The sequence below is a fragment of the Capricornis sumatraensis genome, chromosome 17 (assembly GCF_032405125.1).
Source record: "Capricornis sumatraensis isolate serow.1 chromosome 17, serow.2, whole genome shotgun sequence".
Taxonomy (NCBI): Eukaryota; Metazoa; Chordata; class Mammalia; order Artiodactyla; family Bovidae; genus Capricornis; species Capricornis sumatraensis.
The window spans coordinates 62,201,596-62,227,054 of record NC_091085.1 but is presented as its reverse complement, the minus strand read 5'-3'; the positions used below and the strand labels follow the sequence as shown (position 1 = coordinate 62,227,054).

At 41.5% G+C, this 25,459-nt stretch overlaps 1 protein-coding gene across 1 annotated transcript in view; it reads right to left on the bottom strand.

Annotated features, from left to right (window-relative positions):
• The window catches only part of LOC138093935 (acyl-CoA dehydrogenase family member 10), a 49,265-nt gene that overhangs the window by 10,369 nt on the left and 13,437 nt on the right, over window positions 1–25,459 (bottom strand). The window contains exons 7-13 of the mRNA XM_068990118.1: window positions 23,934–24,075; window positions 19,938–20,006; window positions 18,338–18,519; window positions 13,705–13,855; window positions 12,254–12,399; window positions 11,310–11,483; window positions 2,695–3,083 (exon numbers count right to left, since the gene is read on the bottom strand). Of these exons, the coding sequence (XP_068846219.1) occupies window positions 2,695–3,083; window positions 11,310–11,483; window positions 12,254–12,399; window positions 13,705–13,855; window positions 18,338–18,519; window positions 19,938–20,006; window positions 23,934–24,075 (1,253 nt within the window). The remainder of the gene's footprint in view (window positions 1–2,694; window positions 3,084–11,309; window positions 11,484–12,253; window positions 12,400–13,704; window positions 13,856–18,337; window positions 18,520–19,937; window positions 20,007–23,933; window positions 24,076–25,459) is intronic.

Here is a 25,459-nt window from a genome sequence, read left to right as displayed (position 1 = left end):
TTCCAGGTAGGGACTGTGGGGCTGCCCTAGCTTGGCTCCACGTGCCCAGTTCCTGTCTGGGCATTGTGGGGTGGGTTGAGCTGGTACCTTGACTACAGCTCTGCCAGACTGTCCAAAGGCAGGGAGGGAGGCACCCAAATGACTAGGGTGCTACTACCCAAAGAAAGGAGAAGAGACACTAGGTAGCCAACCTATGCTCAAAACACGCATCTCACTAGATTGTTGGAAAGATTAATTAGGAAACACAGAGAACACAGAGTGTTGGACTCAGAAGCTGGGGCTGCAATAAATATTAGTGATGATGGTAAGTCTTCCCACTGGGAGGGTACCACTTTGCTGGCTCTTCCATGACATGAGGGCTGCGCTCTAGAACATATACTTCTAGAATCAGCACATACACTCGTCTCATGACTGTGTTAAGCTAATTAGCTGAGACTGCAGTGACCAAGGAGAGGAAGGACAGATTAACTGGAACAAATGAAGCAGGAAAGGAAAGGAGAATTAGGAAAAGAAGCAAGGGAGTTCTGAGAAGAGGAAGAATAAGGAAGTGAATAGAATCATCTCCTTGTGGGAGGGGAAAACACATAGATTTGAGCCCAGAAGATCTGGATTGAGTCCAGGTGATACTATTTCTAGTTGTGTCCCTAGACAAATTTTATTTCTTACCTTTAAATTGAGGTTCATAACGCTTACCTCATAGGATTTGTGAGATGTAGTATAAATACCAAATACTTCTCACTTATGAGTAGTAATGACACTTTGGATAAAAGCTGTGAGCCATTCTTTTACTACTCTCCCCAATAATCTTAGTGGTCCTTATGATTCCCATTCAGGTATGACCACAGGTAGAATATTCTCTAGGTTTTTCTTATAGATTCACTTAGAAACTAGAGGTGTCCATGGCAATAACGTCTGCTTTTCCAACACTTCTGTGCACTGGACGGGTACATCTAATGCGTGAGGATTAAGTGTGCAGGTCAGCAGGTGGGGTATAGGACATTTCATAAGGTAATAGGAGTATAGAATGGTATGCACCTTACTGATGAAAAGGACCTAAAATGGTCTCATTCAGGAATTCCCTGGCAGTCCAGTGGTTAGGACACAGTGCTTTCACTGGGTAGGGGGAGGGCAAGTGGGGGGAAGGTGTCAGGTTCGATCCCTGGTGGGGAACTAAGATCTCATGTGCTGTGGGGCAACAAAGCCAGAAGGCTGCAACTAGAGAAGCCGGAGCACTTTAGGGTCCGTGTGCTCTAGAAACCATGGGCCACAACTACTGAGCCTGTGTAAGAGATACAACAAGAGGGAAAAAAAGTCAACGCACACCACAACTAGAGAAAGCCCATGCACCACAATGAAGACCCAGCCAGCCACAAGTTAAAAAAAAAAAAAAAAGACACTGTAGAAACAGTAAGTGGACATACAAGCATTTAACAGCATTTGACACGCCTGCTTGCACAGGACCCAAACTGCTTCTTATTCTGCGCTGCTCTCACTGTAAAACTTTCAGGGGCATCAACACATGAGGATGGGACCTACACATGACTGGCTGAAAATTCCCACCGCAGTCTCAGTGTCCTGGGGAAGCATCCAGTGGAGACCTCCTGGCCATTGCCCTATGACAGCTGTGGCCACACTCCTAGCAGCCAGCATCCCCTTGGCTTCCACTGTCTCTTTCAGCTGGCTCTTCAGCCTCCCTGTCCATGTTAGCAGCTAGCTGCTCACTCTGCTGCTTTGGTGACCTGGAGTGACCTACACTGAGATCCCCACAGTGTCTCTCAGCCGGGGGCAGGGTAGCCAAATTACGGTGCACCCCCAATGTGGTCCCCTCGGGGATCCACCTCCAGGCACTGACATGGAATACATCATTAAATAACATAAGCCAGTGGGAGATTCAAAGAATTGAATAAAACAGTTTCATTACAATAGGATGTGGAAATATATATATATAATTTCTATATATATTATAGGAATAATATATATATTACTATGTAGTAGAAGAATGGAACTGGAAGCCTATAAATCAAATTGTTGACAGTCACTATCTCAGAGGCCAGAGAATTTTATAGAACTCTTTCTATGTCATGAATTCTTTCTAATCTTGCCATGTTTGAACTCTGGTTAATTTGAAACAGGTTTGAAAGTAGAGATAATGCCAATTCATTTTAAAGTAGGTCTGGTTGGATCACAGGCAGAATATGTGCTCCTGAAGACCTCAGATAACTTAAGAACTAACACAAGCCAAGACCAATCCTGAAAAAGAACAGCAGGTATTTCCATTATACACTAAACTGATGTCACCGTGTGTCAGGAGCATAAACATAGTTTACAGTTGATGTGGCCCTTCAGGTTTGATGTTACGGATTCTTTAAAAAGAGTGTCATTTAACTGATGCAATTTATATCACTCAGTCTCAAATTTACATGATTCAGACATGTATAAAATGAGTCCACCTGCTTCAGAGTTAGAAGCCACAGACTCGGCACTCCTCTGCCTGGGGTGAGTATCAGGCCGAGACATGGTCACATAGAAAGAGCAATAAAGTGAAACTGAGTGATCTAGGGCTGGCTCTTTCTAGTGGTGGTGGCAAGCAGAGACCATTGAACTCAATCTTCCATCTCTTCACTGCCTAAGAAGGAACAGATATGGCCAGTGGACGAGCTGAGGTTGGGCTGTGCTAACGAAAGGCTGCTTTACCTTGAGATCTTCAACCAGTGGGGAGGGGGTCCACCTCTCGGCCGAGGCCTGGTGACGCTGTAGCTCCGGCTCAGCGGGGTAGACATGTCGCTCCATAAACTCCTTCAGCCGCTGATATAGCTCCCTGACTCGGGGGGAAAGGCCTTCTGGAGAGAAGATCAGAGCTCCCTTTGAGGCATGAACTAGAGAAGAGTCTGTGGAGGTGACATAACTCCTCGTGCCTGGGGTCCTCAGCAGGGACCATGTGTGGTGGGACCTCATTAATGGTTTGGTGGCCGGCATTTCCTTAAAAACCTGGAACCCCTCTTTGATTGCAAAATCCCATGCCAGGTTAGACATAAATTCTGTCAGCTTCCCAGTTTGTTTCGCAGTCGCCGAGCTTGCTTGCCCTAAGCAGAAGCAAAGAAAACCAGTGAGAACCCCTTAAACAACCCTTAAGAGTACTAATGTATAACAGTATTGTTGTTCCATCAGCAGCTACTACCATTGCTGAGCACTTGACATGTACCAGACTTGATGCTGAGTGTCTGATGTGCAACTCACTGAATTCCTAGAGTTACATGACTGCTGTAATCCCCATTTTACAAAGATCAAAAATCAGATTGATTACATTCTTTGTAGCCAAAGATGGAGAAGCTCTATACAGTCAGCAAAAATGAGACCAGGAGCTGACTGTGACTCAGATCATGAATTGCTTATTGCCAAATTCAGACTTAAACTGAAGACAGTAGGGAAAATCACTAGACCACTGAAGTATGACCTAAATCAAATCTCTTACAATTATACAGTGGAAATGACAAATAGATTTAAGGGACTAGATCTGATAGACAGAGTGCCTGGTGAACTATGGACGGAGGTTCATGACATTGTACAGGAGGCAGCGATCAAGACCATCCCCAAGAAAAAGAAATGCAAAAAAGCAAAATGGCTGTCTGAGGAGGCATTACAAATAGCTGTGAAAAGAAGAGAAGCGAAAAGCAAAAGAGAAAAGGAAAGATATACCCATTTGAATGCAGAGTTCTAAAGAATAGCAAGGAGAGATAAGAAAACCTTCCTCAGTGGTCAGTGCAAAGAAATAGAAGAAAACAATAGAATGGGAAAGACTAGAGATATCTTCAAGAAAATTAGAGATACTAAAGGAACATTTCATGCAAAGATGGGCTCAATAAAGGACAGAAATGGTATGAACCTAACAGAAGCAAAAGATATTAAGAAGAGATGGCAAGAATACACCAAAAAACTGTACAAAAATGAGCTTCACGACCCAGATAATTACAATGGTGTGATCACTCACCTAGAGCCAGACATCCTAGAATGTGAAGTCAAGTGGGCCTTAGGAAGCATCACACGAACAAAGCTAGTGGAGGTGATGGAATTCCAGTTGAGCTATTTTAAATGCTAAAAGATGATGCTGTGAAAGTGCTGCACTCAATATGCCAGCAAATTTGGAAAACTCAGCAGTGGCCACAGGACTGGAAAAAGTCAGTTTTCATTCCAATCCCAAAGAAAGGCAATGCCAAAGAATGCTCAAACTACCGCACAATTACACTCATCTCACACGCTAGTAAAGTAATGCTCAAAATTCTCCAAGCCAGGCTTCAGCAATATGTGAACCGTGAACTTCCAGATGTTCAAGCTGGTTTTAGAAAAGGCAGAGGAGCCAGAGCTCAAATTGCCAACATCCGCTGGATCATGGGAAAAGCAAGAGAGTTCCAGAAAAACATATATTTCTGCTTTATTGACTATGCCAAAGCCTTTGTGTGGATCACAATAAACTGTGGAAAATTCTTCAAGAGATGGGAATACCAGACCACCTGACCTGCCTCTTGAGAAATCTGTATGCAGGTCAAGAAGCAACAGTTAGAACTGGACATGGAACAAAGACTGGTTCCAAATAGAAAAGGAGTACGTCAAGGCTGTATATTGTCACCCTGCTTATTTAACTTATATGCAGAGAAAATCATGAGAAACACTGGGCTAGATAAAGCACGAGCTAGAGTCAGGATTGCCGGGAGAAATATCAATAACCTCAGATATGCAGATGACAGCACCCTTATGGCAGAAAGCGAAGAAGAACTAAAGAGCCTCTTCATGAAAGTAAAAGAGGAGAGTGAAAAAGTTGGCTTAAAGCTCAACTAAGCTCAGAAAACTAAGATCATGGCATCCGGCCCCATCACTTTATGGCAAATAGATGGGGAAACAGTGGAAACAGTGGCTGACTTTATTTTTGGGGGCTCCAAAATCACTGCAGATGGTGACTGCAGCCATGAAATTAAAAGATGCTTGCTCCTTGGAAGGAAACTTATGATCTACCTAGATAGCATATTAAAAAGCAGAGACATTACTTTGCCAACAAAGGTCTGTCTAGTCAAGGCTATGGTTTTTCCAGTAGTCATGTATGGATGTGAGAGTTGAACTATAAAGAAAGCTGAGCACTGAAGAACTGATGGTTTTGAACTGTGCTGTTGGAGAAGACTCTTGAGAGTCCCTTGGACTGCAAGGAGATCTAACCAGTCCATCCTAAAGGAGATCAGTCCTGAGTGTTCATTGGAAGGACTGATGCTGAAGCTGAAACTCCAATACTTTAGCCACCTGATGTGAAGAGCTGGCTCAGTGGAAAAGACCCTGATGCTGGGACAGATTGAGGGCAGAGGCGAAGGGGACGACAGAGGATGAGATGGTTGTATGGCATCACCGACTCAATGGACATGAGTTTGGGTAAACTCTGGGAGTTGGTGATGCTGGCGCGCTGCAGTCCATGGGGTCACAAAGAGTCGGATACGACTGAGTGACTGAACTGAACTGAACTGAACAAAGATCCAAGTCTTAGGAAGGAAATGGGCCCAAGCTTACTTTAGGGAGCTGGGAGCCAGAAGTTGGACTCAGTCAGCCTGCTCCCTGCGCTTTATCTCTTTTCCTAAAGAATCTAAATTAAATCAGGAATTCCCCAAAGCACTTCTGCTATCACCTTGGGCTACAGGAAGCCCTGCCATGAAACTGGTAACAAGTGTCACAGGGGATTGGATTAATGGTTAGTTTCTGGGCACCATTTTGTCTAGATCAACACCACTGTCAGCATTGCAGAATTCACTCTAGTCATGCCTTTTTTTTTTTTTTTTTTACTTAATACATGCATGAAGGCTTTTTTGAAAAAATTTAAATTAAGATATAGTATACATACATCCTCTTTATAAAGTGTACAATTCTTTAAGTTTAGTCAGGCAGCCAACAGTACCATCAGGATATAGTATATACATTCCCATCATCCCCAAATATCCACAGCGTCCGTTTGTAGTCAAGCCTTTACCCTTGCCCCTAGGGTACAACACTGATCTATATTCCTGTAGTTCATTTTTTCCAGAATGTCATATAAATTTGTACATCATATTCTTTTCAGTGTGGCTTCTTTCACTCACTCAATGTATCTAGGATATATCCTTGTGTCTCCTTATACTGTGAATATTCCCTTTTTATAGTGGGCTTGGAGGCCTAGCATGCTGCAGTCCATGGGGTTGCAAGAGTCTGACATGACTGAGAGACTGAACTGAACTTCCATAGCCAGTTCTCCTGGATTAGTTTTAGAATTTCTATGTTTTAAAGAGACTGTTTTCATCATTTACTTTGTATCAATAAATGGATCTTTGCAGAGGCCTGGACTTCCCTGGTGGCCCAGATGGTAAAGTGTCTGTCTACAATGTGGGAGACCTGGGTTCAATCCCTGGGTTGGGAAAATCCCCTGGAGAAGGAAATGGCAATCCACGCCAGTACTACTGCCTGGAAAATCCCATGGACAGAGGAGCCTGGTAGGCTACAATCCATGGGGTCGCAAAGAGTCGGAAATGACTGAGCAACTTCACTTGCAGAGGCCTATTTTACTTCTGGCTCCTGCCATGGTCAAGTATTATTTCTCAAAAGAACCATTTGCATGCAGCTTTGGTTTTAAAGATATTAGGCTAGACTATTCCTTACAAATTGAAAACCAGATCCATCTGCTACACAGCAGAGGATGCAGCCCACTGGACCTCAGCAAGTCTTTACTTAATCACCTTCCGGGTAATGAGTATGGACCCAGGCACTGGGGGCCAGTTGGAAAGCAGGCAGCCCCTTCCCTGGTTCATGGTCTTACAGACTTTATTTTCCCCTCCTAACTCAGACTGTACATATCTCATTGAAAGAAAAGACAGCCCCCCACCTTGCATTCATTGTTATTCATAGTGATTTTCTTTTCTAACAGAGGGTACAAAGAATTTTTTAACATTTTCATCCCCTTAATTGGATATTACTCTCACAGTACTGCTTTGTCTCTTGGAAAGTCATTTGTATGAGCTTGGATTGATTTAAAGTGAACATTTCTGATATATTTTCCTGAATGTAGTCCTAGCAGAAGAGACCACATCCATGGCATCTTCCTAAATTGCAGCCACCAGCACTTATCTTTCTAGAATTTCAGCATCCATCTATAAGAAATCTAAACCTCAGCATCAACTTATTAATGAAGGAAAATCATATGTGGGGTTGCCTGGTACAGACTATAAATCAATCCCTGCCAGCCTAAGGATGAACCCAGATCTCCTGTGATGATATCACAGAGAGAATGCCTTTGAAACACATCCTTTTTCTCCAAAATCCACTTTCCCAGGGCAATAGCAAGTATCTCTATAAGTGCTATTCACCTGAAGCTATCACAACATTGTTAACAGGCTCAACATTCAGAAAACTAAGATCATGGCATCCGGCCCCATCACTTCCTGGCAAACAGATGGGGAAACAGTGGAAACAGTGACAGACTTTATGTTTTTGGGCTCCAAAATCACTGCAGATGGTGACTGCAGCCATGAAATTAAAAGATGCTTGCTCCTTGGAAGAAAAGCTGTGACCAACCTAGACAGCATATTAAAAAGCAAAGACACTACTTTGCCAATAAAGGTCCGTCTAGTCAAGGCTATGGTTTTTCCAGTAGTCATGTATGGATGTGAGAGCTGGACTATAAAGAAAGCTGCTGCTGCTGCTGCTAAATCACTTCAGTTGTGTCCAGCTCTTAGCGACCCCATGGACTGCAGCCCACCAGGCTCCTCCATCCATGGGATTTTCCAGGCAAGAGTACTGGAGTGGGTTGCCATTGCCTTCTCCGAAAGAAAGCTGAGCACCAAAGAATTAATGCTTTTGAACTGTGGTATTGGAGAAGACTCTTGAGAGTCCCTTGGACTGCAAGGAGATCCAACCAGTCCATCCTAAAGAAAATCAACTCCAAATATTCATTGGAAGGACTGATGGTGAAGCTGAAGCTCCAATACCTTGGCTACCTGATGTAAAGAGCTGACTCATTGGAAAAGACCCTGATGCTGAGAAAGGCTGAAGGCAGGACGAGAAGGGGATGACAGAGGACAAGATGGTTGGATGCCATCACCAACTGAATGGATATGAGCAAGCTCTGGGAGACGGTGAAGGACAAGGAGGCCTGGCGAGCAGTCCATGGGGTCGCAGAGAGTCAGATACAACTGAGCAACTGAACAACAACAGCAAGGTGTTGCTGGCATGGTGCCTGACCTAGCAGAGGCTCTTGGGAGTGAATGCATGATCAATTCCCCTACTGCAACTGCCTTTCTCAGAAGGTTTTGACACCCTGGCTGAGAGCAAAATGCTACCAGAAAGCCTTGGGTACTGATGAGCACAAGGCTAAGATGTCCCCATAGTACTAGCAAACCCACTGCTGGGCTTCTTTCCATTTGCCTTTTTAAGTTTTCATTTTGGAAAATTTCAAAGACAAACAAAACTAGAGAGAAGAATTTAATGTACCTACAGGTTTCTGCCACTCAGTTCAATAATCATCAAAGCATGGCCAATCCTGTTTCATCCTCTGCCTTTCCACCCCACTGCCCTGGATTTTGCTGCAGTAAATCCCAAACACCACATCTTTATACTTATATTTCATTTATATCTAAAAACAAAGACTTAAAAACATCCACACAATATCATTATCACAGTTAAACAGCAGTTAACTATGACGCCTTAATATCCTCAACTATCTAGTAAGAATTAATTTTTCATTGATTGTCTCAAGAATTTTTTTCAGAACATTTCTTTTTTCAAACAGGGATCTGAATAAGGTTCTAATACTGTTTTTGGGTAATGTATCTTTTAAGTCCCTGAGATAGTTAAGACTGTCTCACAAAAATTTTTTCCACAACATTTCTTTTTTCAAATAGGGATCTGAATAAGGTTCAAATACTGATTTTGGCTAATATATCTTTTAAGTCTCAACATCGTATCACCTTTTTCATTTGTTGAAGAAACTGAATTGTTTCCCTGTGAAGTTTCCCAGAATCTGGATTTTTGTGAGTGGCTTTGTCTCAGTGGTACTATTTAATGTGCTCCACTGAATCCTCTGTTCCCTGTAAGTTGGTGGCTGGCACTAGAGGCTTGGTCAGATCCAGGTTCAACTTTTGAGGGCAGCATCAGGAGGTATGTAATGTCTGGTTGCCTCTCTTGATGATTTTAGCACCATTAACACTTATTTTCCAGATGCATTCATGTACTGGGATGGCAAGTTGGTGCTATGCTAATTCTATCACTGGGTCCAGGATGCTTCTCTAAAGAAAAACTTCCTCGTTAATCATTTGTTTAACATGACATCTAATTTGTATAGGAAAGGCAGGATAAGTGGTTGACTTTTTCCCCTTCATTTACCAATTATCAGAATAATGGGTTGCTTCCCTCTCAGCCTCCAGTCACCAGTGAGACTTTTAGTATCACTCTTTACTCATGGATCTAAACATACTTGATGTGTGTCATCCATCCATTCCAGCTCTCATCCTTACTGGTGCTCAAAGTTTCCTGTCATTAGCAAGTGGGAGCCTATTCAAGAGGACTCCTGAGACAGTTAAATATGACCTTCTCAACAACCTCCTATCTTTCTGGTACAGGAAGATGTTCCAGATTCATCTTGTGGATATTCTGCCCTAGACCTAAAATCAGTCACTTCTCCAAGGTGCCCTGGTTCCTTTTGGTAAGAATGGAATTTATAGATTATAATGTGGATGATTATGGGTACTTAATGCTATTGGCCTAGTCACTATTGCTAAGTCTTTGGGGAAGCCTTTTGGGAGATTCTACCTTCCTGCTTTCTAATTGCTTTCCTTCTACATAGGAAACAAATTTTAATCTGTCTTTATACCTTCTTAAATAATTTAGGCTATGGCTCAGATGGTAAAGCGTCTGTCTACAATGCGGAGACCCGGGTTCGATCCCTGGGTTGGGAAGATCCTTTGGAGAAGGAAATGGCAATCCACTCCAGTACTATTGCCTGGATAATCCCATGGACAGAGGAGCCTGGTAGGCTACAGTCCATGGGGTCGCAAACAGTTGGACATGACTGAGTGACTTCACATTCACATAGATTATTTCAGTTTCTACCCTACAGAATTCAGAATGAAAACTAAATTGGCACAGTAACACTGTGCCATACTTGCATATATATAAACACTCCATAGGTGGCCCATGTATATATTGAACCATCAGTTCTAAATAGCCAAACTTTTCTTCTCAAACGTTCAAACTTTAAAGATATAATCTAGAAAACACTGGTTAAATAAAATATTTTCCCATATATGTAAGAGGATCATCAAAGAAAATACAGTAATCTTTTTTTCTTCTTCAACAATCCTCTCACTGGGCAATTTGGCAACATTAAAAAAATTTAAAATACACAAATTTTTAACCCAGAAATTCTAACTCTGGGAATTTATCCTTTAGATATATTCAAATATGAGTAAGAAAAGATGTCCACCAACCACTAAGTGACTGTGGAAATCTGCAGACGATCCAAAGATACATCAATAGGGTAACTGGTTAAATACATTACAGTATATCCATACCATGGAATGTACTATAGAAAGCAAAATGAATGATGTCTATACATACTCACATGGAAAGGTCTCAGTGAAATACTGTTATGTGGAAAAAAATAAGGAATTTGCCTTACATAGTTGTCAAATACATATATATGGCCATAATATATAAATGTGTATATATATACACACAATCAGTTCAGTTCAGTTGCTCAGTCATGTCCGACTCTTTGCAACCCCGTGAAGTGCAGCACACCAGGCCTCCCTGTCCATCACCAACTCCTGGAACTCACCAAACTCATGCCCATTGAGTCAGTGATGCCATCCATAGTATTTCGTTAAAATCTTTGGGATAAAAAATTTTTATATCAAGGTACTAAAAAATAACATGTAAAATGATCACACTTTTATAAAACTTGCAGAGAGAGACAAAGAGGAGAGACAACAGATATACAGAAAAATTGGGGCCCAAAACCCTTAACAGTAGCTTTGTCTTTGAGGAGTGATGCTGAAAAGAATGGAAAACGATTTTATATTCTTCTATATGATTGAGTTCTTATTATTGTGTTTTTACTTTTAAAAAGTTTTGTACCTTATTTTAATAATTTAAAAAAATTCTAAATATTTCTTAAAAATATATGATATACACTTGCTGACAAATGGTTGAATTAACTGAACTTTGTAGTTTGGTCATGAGAGGGTTTCAGGGAGAGAAGCCTCTTGGCTGTGACTCACACCCTGAGGCCAGCTCTCCTAGGCTCCCATTACCTGTGAGTGAGCGCTTGTAGACTCCCTGCAGGATTGCGGCGATGCGGAAGAAGGAGAAAGCCATGTAGAAGTTCCAGTTCTTAGTAGGAGGGATCCCCATGTGAAGACAGTACATCCTGAAATGCTCCTCTGCAGTAGGGATTCCCAGCTCAGTCAAATCACAGTCGCTCAACCCTGAAGCGACAGAGCCAGGACTAGGCAATGACCTCATGCTCCCCTGTGGCTCCCAATATTTGAATTCTGAAAATCACCTTGTCCCTTGGAAATAAGTTTCACAACTAGTTCAAAGGGTTACAGGTCATCATTTTAAGATGTCTGGAATCCAAGCATGAAGCTGTTCTTCATAACCTGGTTGTTAAAAGTTTTGGACTAAATTGGCAGTAAAGGAAGTAATGAGGGGCCTCCAAGTTCCATCTGGACTACAGGTCAGGGTGGATGCATATTATTTTCTATCAGTCATTTGATAAAAAATGGTATTCAAAGAAATCTCACCAAATTATGAAAAAGATAACTGCAACAGATAAAAAATCTTACTGATTTTCTTCACTTGTAACATTTTGATGGTTCAGAAGCATATAATATATTCTGTTCCAAGAATTTATCCTAGGAGTATACCTTATATACAGGCAAAGATATTACTATGCAGATATTCACTGCCTTTTTTGTGGAAGCACAGGGAAGTTAGTAAGAATTAAAAAAACAAACAAACAAAAAAAAAAAACTGGAAACAAATACCCACATAGAAATCAAACCAAATGCCTTGAATGAGTTAATTCTTTAACAATGAAATCCTATGCTGTCATTAAAAATGATACTGTAGAAGAAATACTAAATACCTGAATCTCATGAAGGAGCCCCCAATCACCAACTACTTCAGCTGAGTTTGCCCAAATCTTTGAGAATGGAGGAGACTCCATCCCTACTCCCCCAGCAGCAGTTTCTACCTGGCTGAATGGGAAAACCGGATGGCAGGTAGTGAGCCAGGCAGTTGTAGGCCACATCGGCAAGAGGGTCGCCTAAGGTAGAAAGTTCCCAGTCCAGGACAGCAAGCACCTCGGCAGTTTCCGGATGGAATAGCAGGTTGTCCAGCCTGAAGGAGCCACAAGGAATGGAGACAGCACTAAGAAAACTGACCACTGGGGAGTGTTCCATGCTGAGTGTTCATTTTGTTGGCCCCTCCAGACACACTTCCCAGCCCTCTGTGCTCCATGTGCCCAGGAGCCTGCGTGGGCTGTGTCCACCAGCTCCCTTGCCCTCTGGCTCAGCCAATGGGGATACCAACAGGCAATGGGAAGGGGGCCTGCGTATTAATTCCTCAGCCCCCTCTCAGCACAAGGCCAAGGGACAGCTGCGTTCCTCTCCCAAGGGCCACAGCTTTGGTGAGGCAGCCCTCGCCACATAGAGACAGTATCCAGTTTCTGGTAATTCTCCTTCCCTGAGATGGTTTTAAAACAGGTCGGCAATTTTTTGACATTCCTGCCACAAAAGGAAGAGTCTAATCCTTCACCTTTGGAAGCATCTCACTTCTAACAATTATGATGCAGGTGGAAGTGGTGCTGAGTGACTTCCAAGACAAGGATAGAAAAGGTGATCAGCTCCTGCCTGGCCCTCTCCCCTCAGAATACACACCTTTGGAGCCCAGAGCTACCAGGTAAGAAGTCCAGCTACCCAGAAGCTACTATACTGGACAGTACGTGTGCGTGCAATCAGTCGCTCAGTCGTGTCCGACTCTTTTTGACTCCATAGACTGTAGCCCACCAGGCTCCTCTGTCCATAGAATTTCCCAGGCAAGAGTACTGAAGTGGATTGCCATTTCCTCCTCTAGGACATCCCAACTCAGGGACTGAACCCACATCTCCTGCATTTCCTGCGCTGGCATGGAGATTCTTTACTACTGAGTCACCTGGGAAGCCCCATACTGAAAAGACTAGTTGAGAAACCATAGATATACAGAGAGAGATTCAGGGAGCCCAGCTCTCCTCTGCCCCCGTGCAGATGTGTGAGTGAGCCATCAGGTGATTTCAGCCCCTGGCCTTAAAGTCACTCCAACAAGCCATCTTGTCCCCAGACTGTAGACTCATGAGTAAAATCATTGCTGTGGCTGTTGACAGCAATGCAGTTTTGGAGGTGGTTGTCCTGCAGTAGTTACAACTGGAGTCTGTGCTTGTGCCTTCGGACCTGGGGGTGGTACTAACTCTTGCTGTGGCAAAGGCCCCAAATGTCAATAGTGTCAAACCTGACAAACCCTTCCCTAAAGGCTATGCACAGGGAGCTAAGTGTGCATGGATAGTTGTCAGCAGTAAACTGGGGCAAGACCAGCTGCTTCTTTCCCCTTCAGATGCCTTTCCCATCACTTTCCACATCTAAATATCAACCCTCCTCATGCCGAGTCGACCTGAAGTCCCCGTGCACCACTGTGGTCCGCTGCTGCCTGGGAAGGTGGAGGGGCAGCCACTCGATGAGCCTCTCCATTGCTGGAATGGTGCTGGTTTCTGAGGCTCGATACTGCTTGATCCATGTTTGCACCTGCCGTGCAAGATAGTCCCCTGAGGGAAAGAAGATTAGAATATGGTGTGCCATTTCAACAAACTCCAAAGGTTTCAGAAACCAACCACTGCGTGAAACCCTTTGTAATGTCTGAGGCATCTTCATCCCATGACTGGAGAATTTTCCACATGATGCTCCTGCTCCCTCTGCTTGGAAGCCACTGCTATTTTGTCTTGGCTGGATCTGTGTGATATGGGCATTGTTCCAAGCCACACAGCCCTCTGAGCCTGATCTCTGGCCCTCTTGGAGATCCTATAAGCTTCCTAACAGCCTTTAATAAATCCTTTCTTAGCTAGAGGACAGTGCTTGGCTAAGAGCATGGACACTGGGACAGATGGTCTGAATTTGGTTCCCAGCCCTGCCATTCTCTGTGTGGTCTCAGGTAGGTTACTTTATGTCTCCATGCCCTTGTTCCTCATCAGTGAGATGGCCCTCATTAGAGTTGTTGGGAGGATAAAATATGTAAGGCCCCTGCAACTATTCCCGGCATGTAGTAATACATGAGCATTTGCTATTATTCAGTTGTTTATTAAGAAACCCAGAGTTACCACAGTTGAGGAACTTGCAAGTTATGGGACCATAGACTAGAAGTGAGTTCTGGAGTTACCTGGCTCACAGTTAAGCTTTTCAAATGATTTAACCTTTCTAAGCCTCCACTTCTTCATCCGTACAATCAGTGTACTGATAACCTATATCCCCTAGAACCGTTGTGAAGAACAAATGAAATCCATATATAACATGCTGAACACAGAAGGCTGCTCAATGAATAATGGCCATTATTACTGTCACCGTCATTGCTGTCAAATGACAATTATTATCACTATTAATAATAAACAACATACTAGGTCCATGCTCTAAGTCAAGCCCTCACCCCTCATCTGAGAGAAAAATGTTTCCCAGGAGCTTGAGGACAAGGAAAGAGAGACTGGGCTCCTTCCGTGGAGTCAGCTGCACACTCGGAGCATCCATTCACCTGGCATTAGAATGATCCAGCAGAGCTGTAAGAGGCGTGATCAAAACCCACAGGAGTTCAACCCAAAACAAATCAAGCCTTGAGAACTAACTTTCAGTTTTCAGAATTATAGGAAGAAGTCAGCAGTAAATGAAACCATAATCAAACTAAATCTATAATACACTTACCTAGTACCTTTAAAAACTCATTTAAAAAAATTGGTGAGGGGGTTGTTCTAGACTCCTCAATCAGATCCTGATTTGGAAAACAAACCGAAAAACCTCACTTATAAAAGATATAAGAGGAATAATGAGGAAATCGAATATGGACTGGGTCTTAGATATTCTGAGAAAATGGTAAATTTTCTTGGATGTGATAATGGTGCCGGGGGATGTTCTTATTATTAGGAAATACATACTGAAGCACTTAGGAGTCAAGTGTCAGGGTCTCTTAATCATGCAGATAGATAAATACCCATTCTTAAAATCAGTCACGGGCATATAGTTATTCACAGCACTACTGAATGTTTCTGTAAGTTTGAAAATTATCATAAGAAATCAAATACTAAAGCCTCCAGGAGCTGAACCTTTGTGGAAGGAGCCCCTCAGGTTAATATCCTATGTGGATTTAGGATGTCCCCCCACCCGCCATGCACACACCACCCCAGTGCTATGCACACTCCCTTCTCATGGGAAGCAGGTACAGCTGTCCCTGTGTTTCTGTTCTGTTGGCCACTGGCCTCAAGCAGGCCTGCCAAGGCACAAACACCCTTCCTCCCCAAAGCAGCCTGCCCTCTGGGATGAGAAAAGGGAATTATGCTCTCTACAGGTTCTTGGTGGAAAATTTCTTTATGATAACTAGATTGGACCTAAAGGGATCTTTGTCAAAAGTTCCTTTCCATCAGAAATCGTGTTTATGTCCTTTTTTTCCCTTACAAATTTATATTTGTTCTCTTCAACAAATCATATATTCACCTGGTTCAAAATTAAAGTGACAAAAAGGTGTACAATAAATCCCCAATCCCCTGCCCAGCCACTCAGCCCTTTTTCCCCAAAGGCAAACCATGTGACCAATTTCTCAGGAATGCTCTTGAGGATATTCTTCACATGTGCAAACAAATTAATTTTATTTAAATGTACCAATTTTATACAAATGGTGTATTAGCTATACACAGCCTGTGCCCTGCCCAGCAGCTGGATTTCTAACATAACTTAAATTACAGGATACTTGAAAAGAATATCTGATGGCCCTGTAGCTGGACCAGTGAATGTAAAATCTGAGGAAGCTGCTTTATGTAATAAGCCTCAAGACATAGCCAGTGGCCCAGGAGCCTGACCCTGAATTATATGAAATCAGACCAGATTTCTGCTTCATTTCTTTGTCAACCTAGTAGGTCAGTGGAAAGTATATCAGAACGGTCCACTTTAAAACTAAAAGGCAAAGGATACACTCAGCACATACAAGAGCCCTCCTTAAACTGTTCTCTCTTCACTGTGCAATGGGATGTCACACTGCCCACTGCTTCATGTGGCAGAGACTTTGTCCATTCACAGCACTGGAACAGGTGCCACCTCCTTTGCTTGTCATATCAATGCTGTGAGAGGGGCAGGGCAGGGCTTTTTCACTCAGCCTCTATTCTTGAGAAAACTATGATGAAGTAATGGGGCTTGCCCAAGGTCACCCCACAAATCAGCACCTAACTTCTGTTCCAGGGCTCTTTCCATCCTGAAACAATAGATCAATAAAGGCAATATCTGTTGTCTTTGCCTACTGGCCCTTTTACTAGTAACTAATGGCAACCCACTCCAGTACTCTTGTCTGGAAAATCCCATGGGCAGAGGAGCCTGGTGGGCTGCAATCCATGGGGTTGCAAAGAGTTGAACACGACTGAGCGACTTCCCTTTCACTTTTCACTTTCATGCACTGGAGAAGGAAATGGCAACCCACTCCAGTGTTCTTGTCTGGAGAATCCCAGGGACAGGGGAGCCTGATGGGCTGCCATCTATGGGGTCGCACAGAGTCGGACACGACTGAAGCGACTTAGCAGCAGCAGCAGCAGGGCTCCAGATGAAATATAAGATGCTCAGTTAAGTGAAATTTTGGATCAGTTCAGTTCAGTCGCTCAGTTGTGTCTGACTCTTTGCGACCCCATGAACTGCAGTACGCCAGGCCTCCCTGTCCATCACTAACTCCCGGAGTTTACCCAAACTCATGTGCTCTGAGTTGGTGATGCCATCTAACCATCTCATGTTCTGTCATCCCCTTCTCCTCCTGCCCTCAATCTTTCCCAGCATCAGGGTCTTTTCAAATGAGTCAGCTCTTTTGCATCAGGTGGCCAAAGTATTGGAGTTTCAGCTCCAACATCAGTCCTTCCAATGAACACCAGGACTGATCTCCCTTAGGATGGACTGGTTGGATCTTCTTGTAGTCCAAGTGACTCTCAAGAGTCATCTCCAACAGTTCAAAATTTTGGATAGACAATAAATAAATTATTATAAATATCTTCCAGTGAGACCACCAAGATGGAGGGGAACCCCACTAAATTGGTGATTCTGGTCAAAAGTTAGCATTTGATACAGATCTGGCTACAAGTGGAAAGGGTAGAGAACTCCCTTTACTGTGACTGGGAACTCAGCAAGCCTGCTATGTGGTAGCAAAGTTTCTCAAAGGGTTAGTTTTGAGGCCTCACATCATGTGCCTACAGACTGATAGAATTTTAGGAAACTTGGTAAAAATATGTTAGGAAGTTGATGTACATTGGATACATACTGCAGCATTTGATACAGTCCTAGAGGAATAGGCATGCTTTAGTTAAAAGCAGAGAAAGAACAAAATACAGCTTACTGAGATTCTTTTTAACCACGGTCAGGAATGCATTGAGAGTCAGATAATTTTGAATGCTGCAGGGAAAGGTGAAACTCTTTGGCTCATGCTAAAGTATCTGCATGTAAAAGCACGGAGACGGTTGTGGTGGTGGTTATAAAACCGTGTGCATTTGCCAGAATTCATAAAATGCTACCTTTCAATACAACTGACTTCCAAAAAAAAAAAAAAAGGAAAAGGGAAATCCTGACAACACAAAGTGCTTACAAGGATGAGCAACAACTGGAGCTCTCAGACAATTAAAAAAAAAAAAAGAGCAGCAACAAATTATACAAATACCTTGGTACAATGGCGTTTAAAAAAATTTATCCCTGTTGAAAAGAATATTTAGAGGAAATGGTAAAAAATGGAGAAGAAAATACATATCTTAAGTACTTTAGGCCAGTTGGTATCAGAAAAAAGAAGACAGTGAGATAAAATTTGAAGGGAAAAGAGATTCTGTAGTCCATGGATGGATTTATCTCAGGACAAAACATCTAGGTAAACAACACCTCCACTAAAATGAAAGTGGATTTCCAAGTAGGATGCTAACAAGCCCACCTCACATTTACCAATGCTGCCTTAAAACCCTGGCACAATAGAAATCATGAAAGCAAGGGACCAATGAGGAAACATCAGCACAGAAGACAAGGGGCCCTGTGCTCACCGTGTTTCCCATAGTCTTCCAGGCCCACAGCCTTGAGGTCCACACTGTGAATCTTGCACAAGACTCTGTTCATGGCAGTGTAGATGGCCCTCCTCTGGCTGGGCTCCAAGCCTGGCAGAGAGGGGTCTTTGTAGATGAGGCCTGGGCAGTATTCCATCAGATAGAAAGGGGTACCGACAACACTGGGAGGGACACAAACAGGGTGTTTCAGTGGCCTGTGATGTGGTAGGCTGTTAGGGCACTGCTCTGTCCTGTGTGTAAGCTATAAGTGCTGGGTGGGAGTTCAGACCCAGAGTACTGGAAACTTCCTTTTTCCTCTGCATATAAGTGGAAGTTAGAAGTACTCCTTCCCCAAACTAAGCCACACATAAACATCCCTGTCTACACTTCCTTGCCAGCATGCCTCTCTTCTCTTTGGAATCTACTCGGAATGGGATTGTGATAATATAGGAAAGCAGCATGTTGGGTCAGGGGGTGGGGAGGTCAGGTCTGGAGTCACAGAGAACCAGGCTTAAGTCTCACCTCTGCCCTTCCTAGAACTGTGATCCTGAGGAACATATTAAACCTCTCTGAGCATTGTTTTTACTAAATCTATAAAGCTTCAAAGAATAGCTATAAGAATTAAGGGAGCGATATACAGGGAATGCCTGGTTCCATGAGGGTTTGACAAATATCCCTTCTTGTTGTTGACATTATTTTCATCATTATTCAGTGAAATGAATGGCATACACAACACCCCAAAGTATTAAGGTGACACACCAAAATGTCATTAATCAATCTTTTCGTCACTACTAGAAATCAGTTTAGTACTGTGAAAAGTTGTTTTGAAAATTCTACTGTTATAAATATTCATCCTGGCTTGAAAATTTAAATTATTTTTAGTTTAAGTATAATACTGCTGCTGGAGTTATGAAAGAAAATGTCTTTATTCTTAGGAGATACATGCTGTCTGCAACTTACTTCAAAAGGTTCAGTGAATAATAATTACATACATATGAAATATATTTACTTACTTATAAAACAATTATATAATTATTTATCAAAACAGTAAATTAGAAAATGTTTATATAATTATTAACTATTTCTATAAAATTATTTTATCTATCATACACTTACATATACACACATACATATATATATACACATAGAAAGCAAATGTGGCAAAATGTTAACCGATGTTTTCATCTAGATGAAGTGTAAATGGGTGCTCACTGTACTGTTTTTTCTTCTTTCAACTTCTGTACATGTTTCAAATTTTTCATAATTAAAAATCAGGAAAAAAGAGACTCAGAAAGTATATTATAACACAATTCAAAAACAGTTTAGAAAGCCCACAATAAAAAAATTAATTAAAACAAACAACATGAAGCTAGATGGACGTATGCTCTTTAAATGTTAGAAAAGATGCTTCCTACCAATTCTCCTGAAAGCAGGCATTTATCTTTCAGGATAACTTAAACCTCTCTAGGGGAGGTTGCTATAAAATCTCTTTTCTACTTGAATTTTACTTGTCTTTACTCTAGCAAACTAGAATTTGAGTTAATATATGGACTTTTCTCTAGCGTGAATATACAATGGAAAAAATAAATCTGAACATTACCTTGAGTCTTCACAAAGGTCAAGAACTTTGGGGACAGGGACTCCAGCGTTTGCAAGGGCTTTCATTATCCTGGCAGAACAAAGATGAGAGACACTACTGAATAAGGTGATCAGATTTTCTTGAGATTATTCTTTGATTTTAAAATGGTACATGCAAAAATCAAAATGGAATGCTAAAATTTAAAAATTTCAATTGACCCAAGAAGGCAAAAAGGCAAGGAGAACAAAAGAGAAATGGGACAAAGATCTAATAGGAAAATCATAGATCTGAGTCAAATATATTGATAATTACATTAAATTTAATAGCATAAGCATTCCAATTAAAAGACAAAAATTGTCCTACTGGATACAAAAGCGAGACTTAATATGCTTTAAATATAAAAACATAGAAAAAATAAATAAAATATGAAAGGATAGAAAGGGACGTTCCATGAAATTGGTGAGCATAAGAAAGCTAGTGTAACTATATTAACATCAGAAAAAGAGACTTAAGACAAAGAGAAATACTAGAGATAAAGAGAGACATTTCAGAACAATACAAGAGTTAATTCACCAGGAAGACATTATAATCATAAATGTGTATGTGCCTTAAATAACAAGGTTCTACTGTATAGCACAGGGAACTCTATTCAATATCCTGTGACAAACCACAATGGAAAAGAATATGAAAACAATATATATATGTATGACTGAGTCACTCTGCTATATAGCAGAAATTAAACATAACATTAAATCAAATATACTTCAATTAAAAAAATAAAAAATAAATGTCTATGTGCCTAATAACAGAGCTTTAAAATACCTAAAGTAAAAATTTCATTATTAAAGACAGAAATGGACAAACTGACAATCATAACTGAGACTGCAAAATGCCTTTATCATTAACTGACTTTATCAGACTAACTAGAAGTAGTAAGATAAGAACAACACTACCAACCAACTTGATCTGATGGACAGTTCTATCACACACAACATCCACAGGATATGTATTCTTTATGAGTGCACACAGTACAGTCACCAAGATTTATCATGTAATGGTCCATAAAATAAGTCCTAATAAGTTTCCAAGTATCAAAATCTTAGTATTTCCAAGATCTTAATGGAATTAAAGGAACATTAAAAAACATTTCAAACTGTAATAATAATGCTGCTGCTGCTGCTGAGTCGCTTCAGTCGTGTCTGACTCTGTGCGACCCCAGAGACGGCAGCCCACCAGGCTCCTCCGTCCCTGGGATTCTCCAGGCAAGAACACTGGAGTGGGTTGCCATTTTCTTCTCCAATGCATGAAAGTGAAAAGTGAAATAATAATAATAATACATGTCAAAACTTTTTGGATGCAGATGAGCTTAGAAAGTGATTCATACCTTTGAAAGCTCATGTTAGAAAAGAAGGAAAATGTAAAGCATTTACATTTACAAAATGTAAGGTTATAGCTAAGAAGGTAAAAATACATCCACAGTAAGCAGATGGAAAGGAATAAAGCTCAGAGGAAAACTAAATGAAATAGAAAATAAACAGAAAAATTAATAAAACTAAGCATTTATACTCGTCAACACAATGATAAATCCTTAAGTAGACTGATGAAAGAGACAGAGAAAATACAAATTATCAGTCAATTGCAGGAATCATAAAGAGGGGACATTCCTAGAAATCCTACATACAGTAAAAGGACAGTAAGGGAATATTTTGAACAATAAATTTAATTGTTCATATGAAATGGACATATATAACTTTATATATATTTATAACAATTTTATATATTTAAAAGTATAAACAGACAAATTCCTTGGAAATTACAACTTCCAAAGCTAAGGTAAGTGGCAATAAAAGACCCAAATAATCCAATATTTTTTGAATTGAACCCATAAGCAAAAACCTTTTCATAAAAAAACTCCAGGCCCAGATGAGTTTACTGGTAAATTTTATGAAACATGTAAGGAAGTTCATGGATTTTTCCAGGCAAGAGTACTGGAGTGGGGTGCCACTGCCTTCTCCTAATGTTTCAATGTGTAAGTCTTTACAAAAAATAAAAAAAGTAGTTAAGACATATATAGTTTGTATCTGTTTTTGCTACATTAAGATTTTATCATATATATTTTATTACAGGCATCCTTTTATTGGCAGCAATCACAGTATAATCATTAAGACTTGGCTATGGAATCCTACTACCCCTGGGTGTGAAGCCAGGCTCCATCCCTCACATACTAGTTATATATCACTAGGCATGTTGCTCAGTTTTTTTAAGCTTCCCTTTTCTATAAAATGGGGGTCATAATAGGACCATATCAGGGGGTTGCTGAGAATTATCTGAATTAATAATATATTCAAAGCATGTATTATAGTGCCTGACACATACTGAACACTCAGTAAGTATTAGCTATTACTATTATTGTTCCAACAAATAGAAATACCAAGGTTTGCAAAATCATTTCTTGATTACTGCATCTATAGGCTATTTCCACTTTTTTTTTTATTATAAATGACACTGCAGTCAGCATATTAATGCATAAAGGTTTTCTCCCTATTTAGAACTATTTTTTAAAGAGAGATCCTCTATTAGAATTATTAGGTATAAAAATATGACTACCCTGAGGTTTTTACAAATTGTGTTATACTGTTTTCCCAGCTTTCCAAATTTGATTTGGCATTTTATAAGCAGATACATGTTTCATCTTCAAGTACACATTTTATTCCTTTACTAAAATGGAAATTCTGTACATTTTGGATTTTTGGATGTCCTTCGAACAGTCCAGAATTCCTCAGAACACTGGCAAGTTGGAGAGAGTCCCCAAGCAGAATGCATACATAGTGGTAAGTTTCACATTTCAGGGTTTCTCTTCTGTAAGCACATACTATCACATGGGCACATATATAAATATAAATGCTCACAAATAGCTATTGGACTTCTGTGGGCTTCACAAATGAACCCCGAAGCCTTCATAAATGTCAGTCATCAGTAGCTGTAATACAGAGAGTCAGACACAAGGAGCCAAAAAGTCAGAGGAGAGACAGTAAATAATGAGAAAGAGGCCAAGAGCTAAAATCACATTTTCCTGAATAGTTCCCACAACCTTCCTTCTGCAGAACATGATAGGCTGGAAGGTGGAGGAGGAGGCAGAGAAAGTCTTCTGGGAGAGGAAGCTCCACTCTGGAGCCCAGTCATCACGCTGTTACTCACTGACCAAGGGTTTGGAGCTAGGTTTTTCAACCTACTATGTTTTATTTTGTTTTGTTTAATATTTATTTATTTTGTCTGTGCTGGGTCTCCATTGCTGTGCACAGGTTTCTCTAGTTGCAGAGAGTGGGTGCTACTCTTCAGGGTGGTGTGCATGTGGGCTTCTCATTGCAGGGGCTTCCCTTATGAAGCACCGGCTCTAGAGTGCTCAGGCTTCAGCAGTTGCAGCTCCTGGGCTCCAGAGAGGAGTCTCGGTAGCTGTAGCCCCAGGGTTAGTTGCTCCGAGGCATGTGGGATCTGCCCAGACCAGGGATCGAACTGGTGTCCCCTAACCAGTGTTCCCTGCATTGCAAGGGAGATTCTCGTCCACTGGACCACCAGGGAAGCCTCAACCTACTATGTTTAAATTTTCCTATTTGTGAAGCAAGAGATTTTACTTGGGATGGGTTATAACACATTTATTGTTTTAAACATCTTATTATGAAAAATATCAAACATATACAGAAGTAGGAAGATTCACATATGGAATCCCAGGTTTCAACAACTATCAACTCATGGATAGTTTCAACAACTATCAACTCAACTCTTTGGGCAATAGCCCCATTTAGTAGAATCTCAAAAAGTCTTGTTTCCTACAAGTTTAGATAGAGAAAACAAGCTCCTAAAATTAAGTGACATGTTCTTATCTGAAATAATTATGGAGCATCATACTTATAATTTTAAATATCTCAAGACACTATGATGGGGTGCTGACTTGCCAGCCCAGGGGCTGGGCTGTGGAAACTGGGGACAGCGAGCACAACTCTCACCCTGAAAATTTACCTGAACTCCCTCTCTACTGCATGCGCGGATGGAAGGAGTGTCCCAGGGGGTTTCTTCCTCAGAACCAGCTGATGATTAGCCAGCTTGACATAGTAGGTGGGATTTGACTGCCCATGATCAAACTGAAGGAGTTCCAATGGGCCTGTAAGTTTGAAAGCAAGGAAAACTCAAACCAGCTCTGGAGGACAGATGTGGACAGAGACTCTTTCTTTCTAATGAGTACTGCACATGGACAAAGAGCATCCTGATTTGGAATGCACTGTAAGGAAAGCATCTCCTCCCTGGGTCCCAGACATGACTGGGTCAAATCTCCAATGTCACATTATAATGTAGCAAAGGCCACTGAATTTACATCACAACAATTTTCACTTTGCAGGGAGGTGTCCAGTTTGGCCTTCCTGCCTATTTCTGCTCCATGAAAAAGCTTTATAGTTCTGTTTATCAACCACAAGCACAGTCATGGCAACCCATCTTGCTAACTGGAATGCTTTAAGCCAAGGACAAAAGGTGCCCTTGTGTGTCCCTCACCCCATGTTTGGGCACATCACACCTGATACTCATGTGACAGCTGAACGCAGCTATACAGAGGCCTGCTTTCAGGAGATGCAATTTCCCATTCCATCAAGCTAAACTGTGAGGCTCCCTTGCAGAAACAGTTTATATAGGGACTCTGCACTTCCACTCCAGTATTCCTGCCTGAAGAAGCCCCATGGACAGAGGAGCCTGGTGGGCTACAGCCCATGGGGTCCCACAGAGTCCGACAGGACTGAGCGACTAAGCACAGCACTTCCACTGCAGGGGCCACCAGAGGGGAAACTAAGATCCCACAGCCACAAACCCAAAACAAAACAGTAACAGAAAGAAACAGCCTAATTAACTCTGGTCTTCCCAATGAGATGAACTTGACACATAAGATTCATTTCACTTGATCAGAAGAACAGGCAGTGGGAGTTTGCCTGAGTTGCCTGGTCTGGTCAGAAAGGTTCCCTCAACTTTGTAAAGGCTCTACAACAATCCATCAAGGGAAAAAAATCCTCACATGAAGCTGCATACAAAGAGTACTTTCAAGGATCAAACTTTATCACCAGGTAGAAATTTCTTCAAAAGGTCATGAAACTATAATAAAAAAATTTTTTTAAAAAGTTATTGAAGCACTTGTTTTTCTGAGGGTGGAATATGAAAAAGAAGAGAGGGACCTTTGAAAGATGAAGACAAATTGTCTCATTTTAAACTCATGAGACTTTTTAAGTCATCTTCACAAAACAGGGTGTCATCTCAAAAATATCAGAAAGACCCAAACACCCTAGGCACATACTGCAAGTTCTTCTCCCCCAGGACAGCTGTTTGCAGGCAACTGCTGCCACGCCATGGTCTCATGTGGAACAAGGGCCAAGTACACTCTGGGGACCCATAGAAAAGGAGGTCAGTGCTTCTTCCCAAGCAAAACAGAGAAGCACCCGGGTATGCAGAGCCCAATGGCTATTTTCTTCACTACATGGCATCTTTATCTCCAGTATATTCCACTA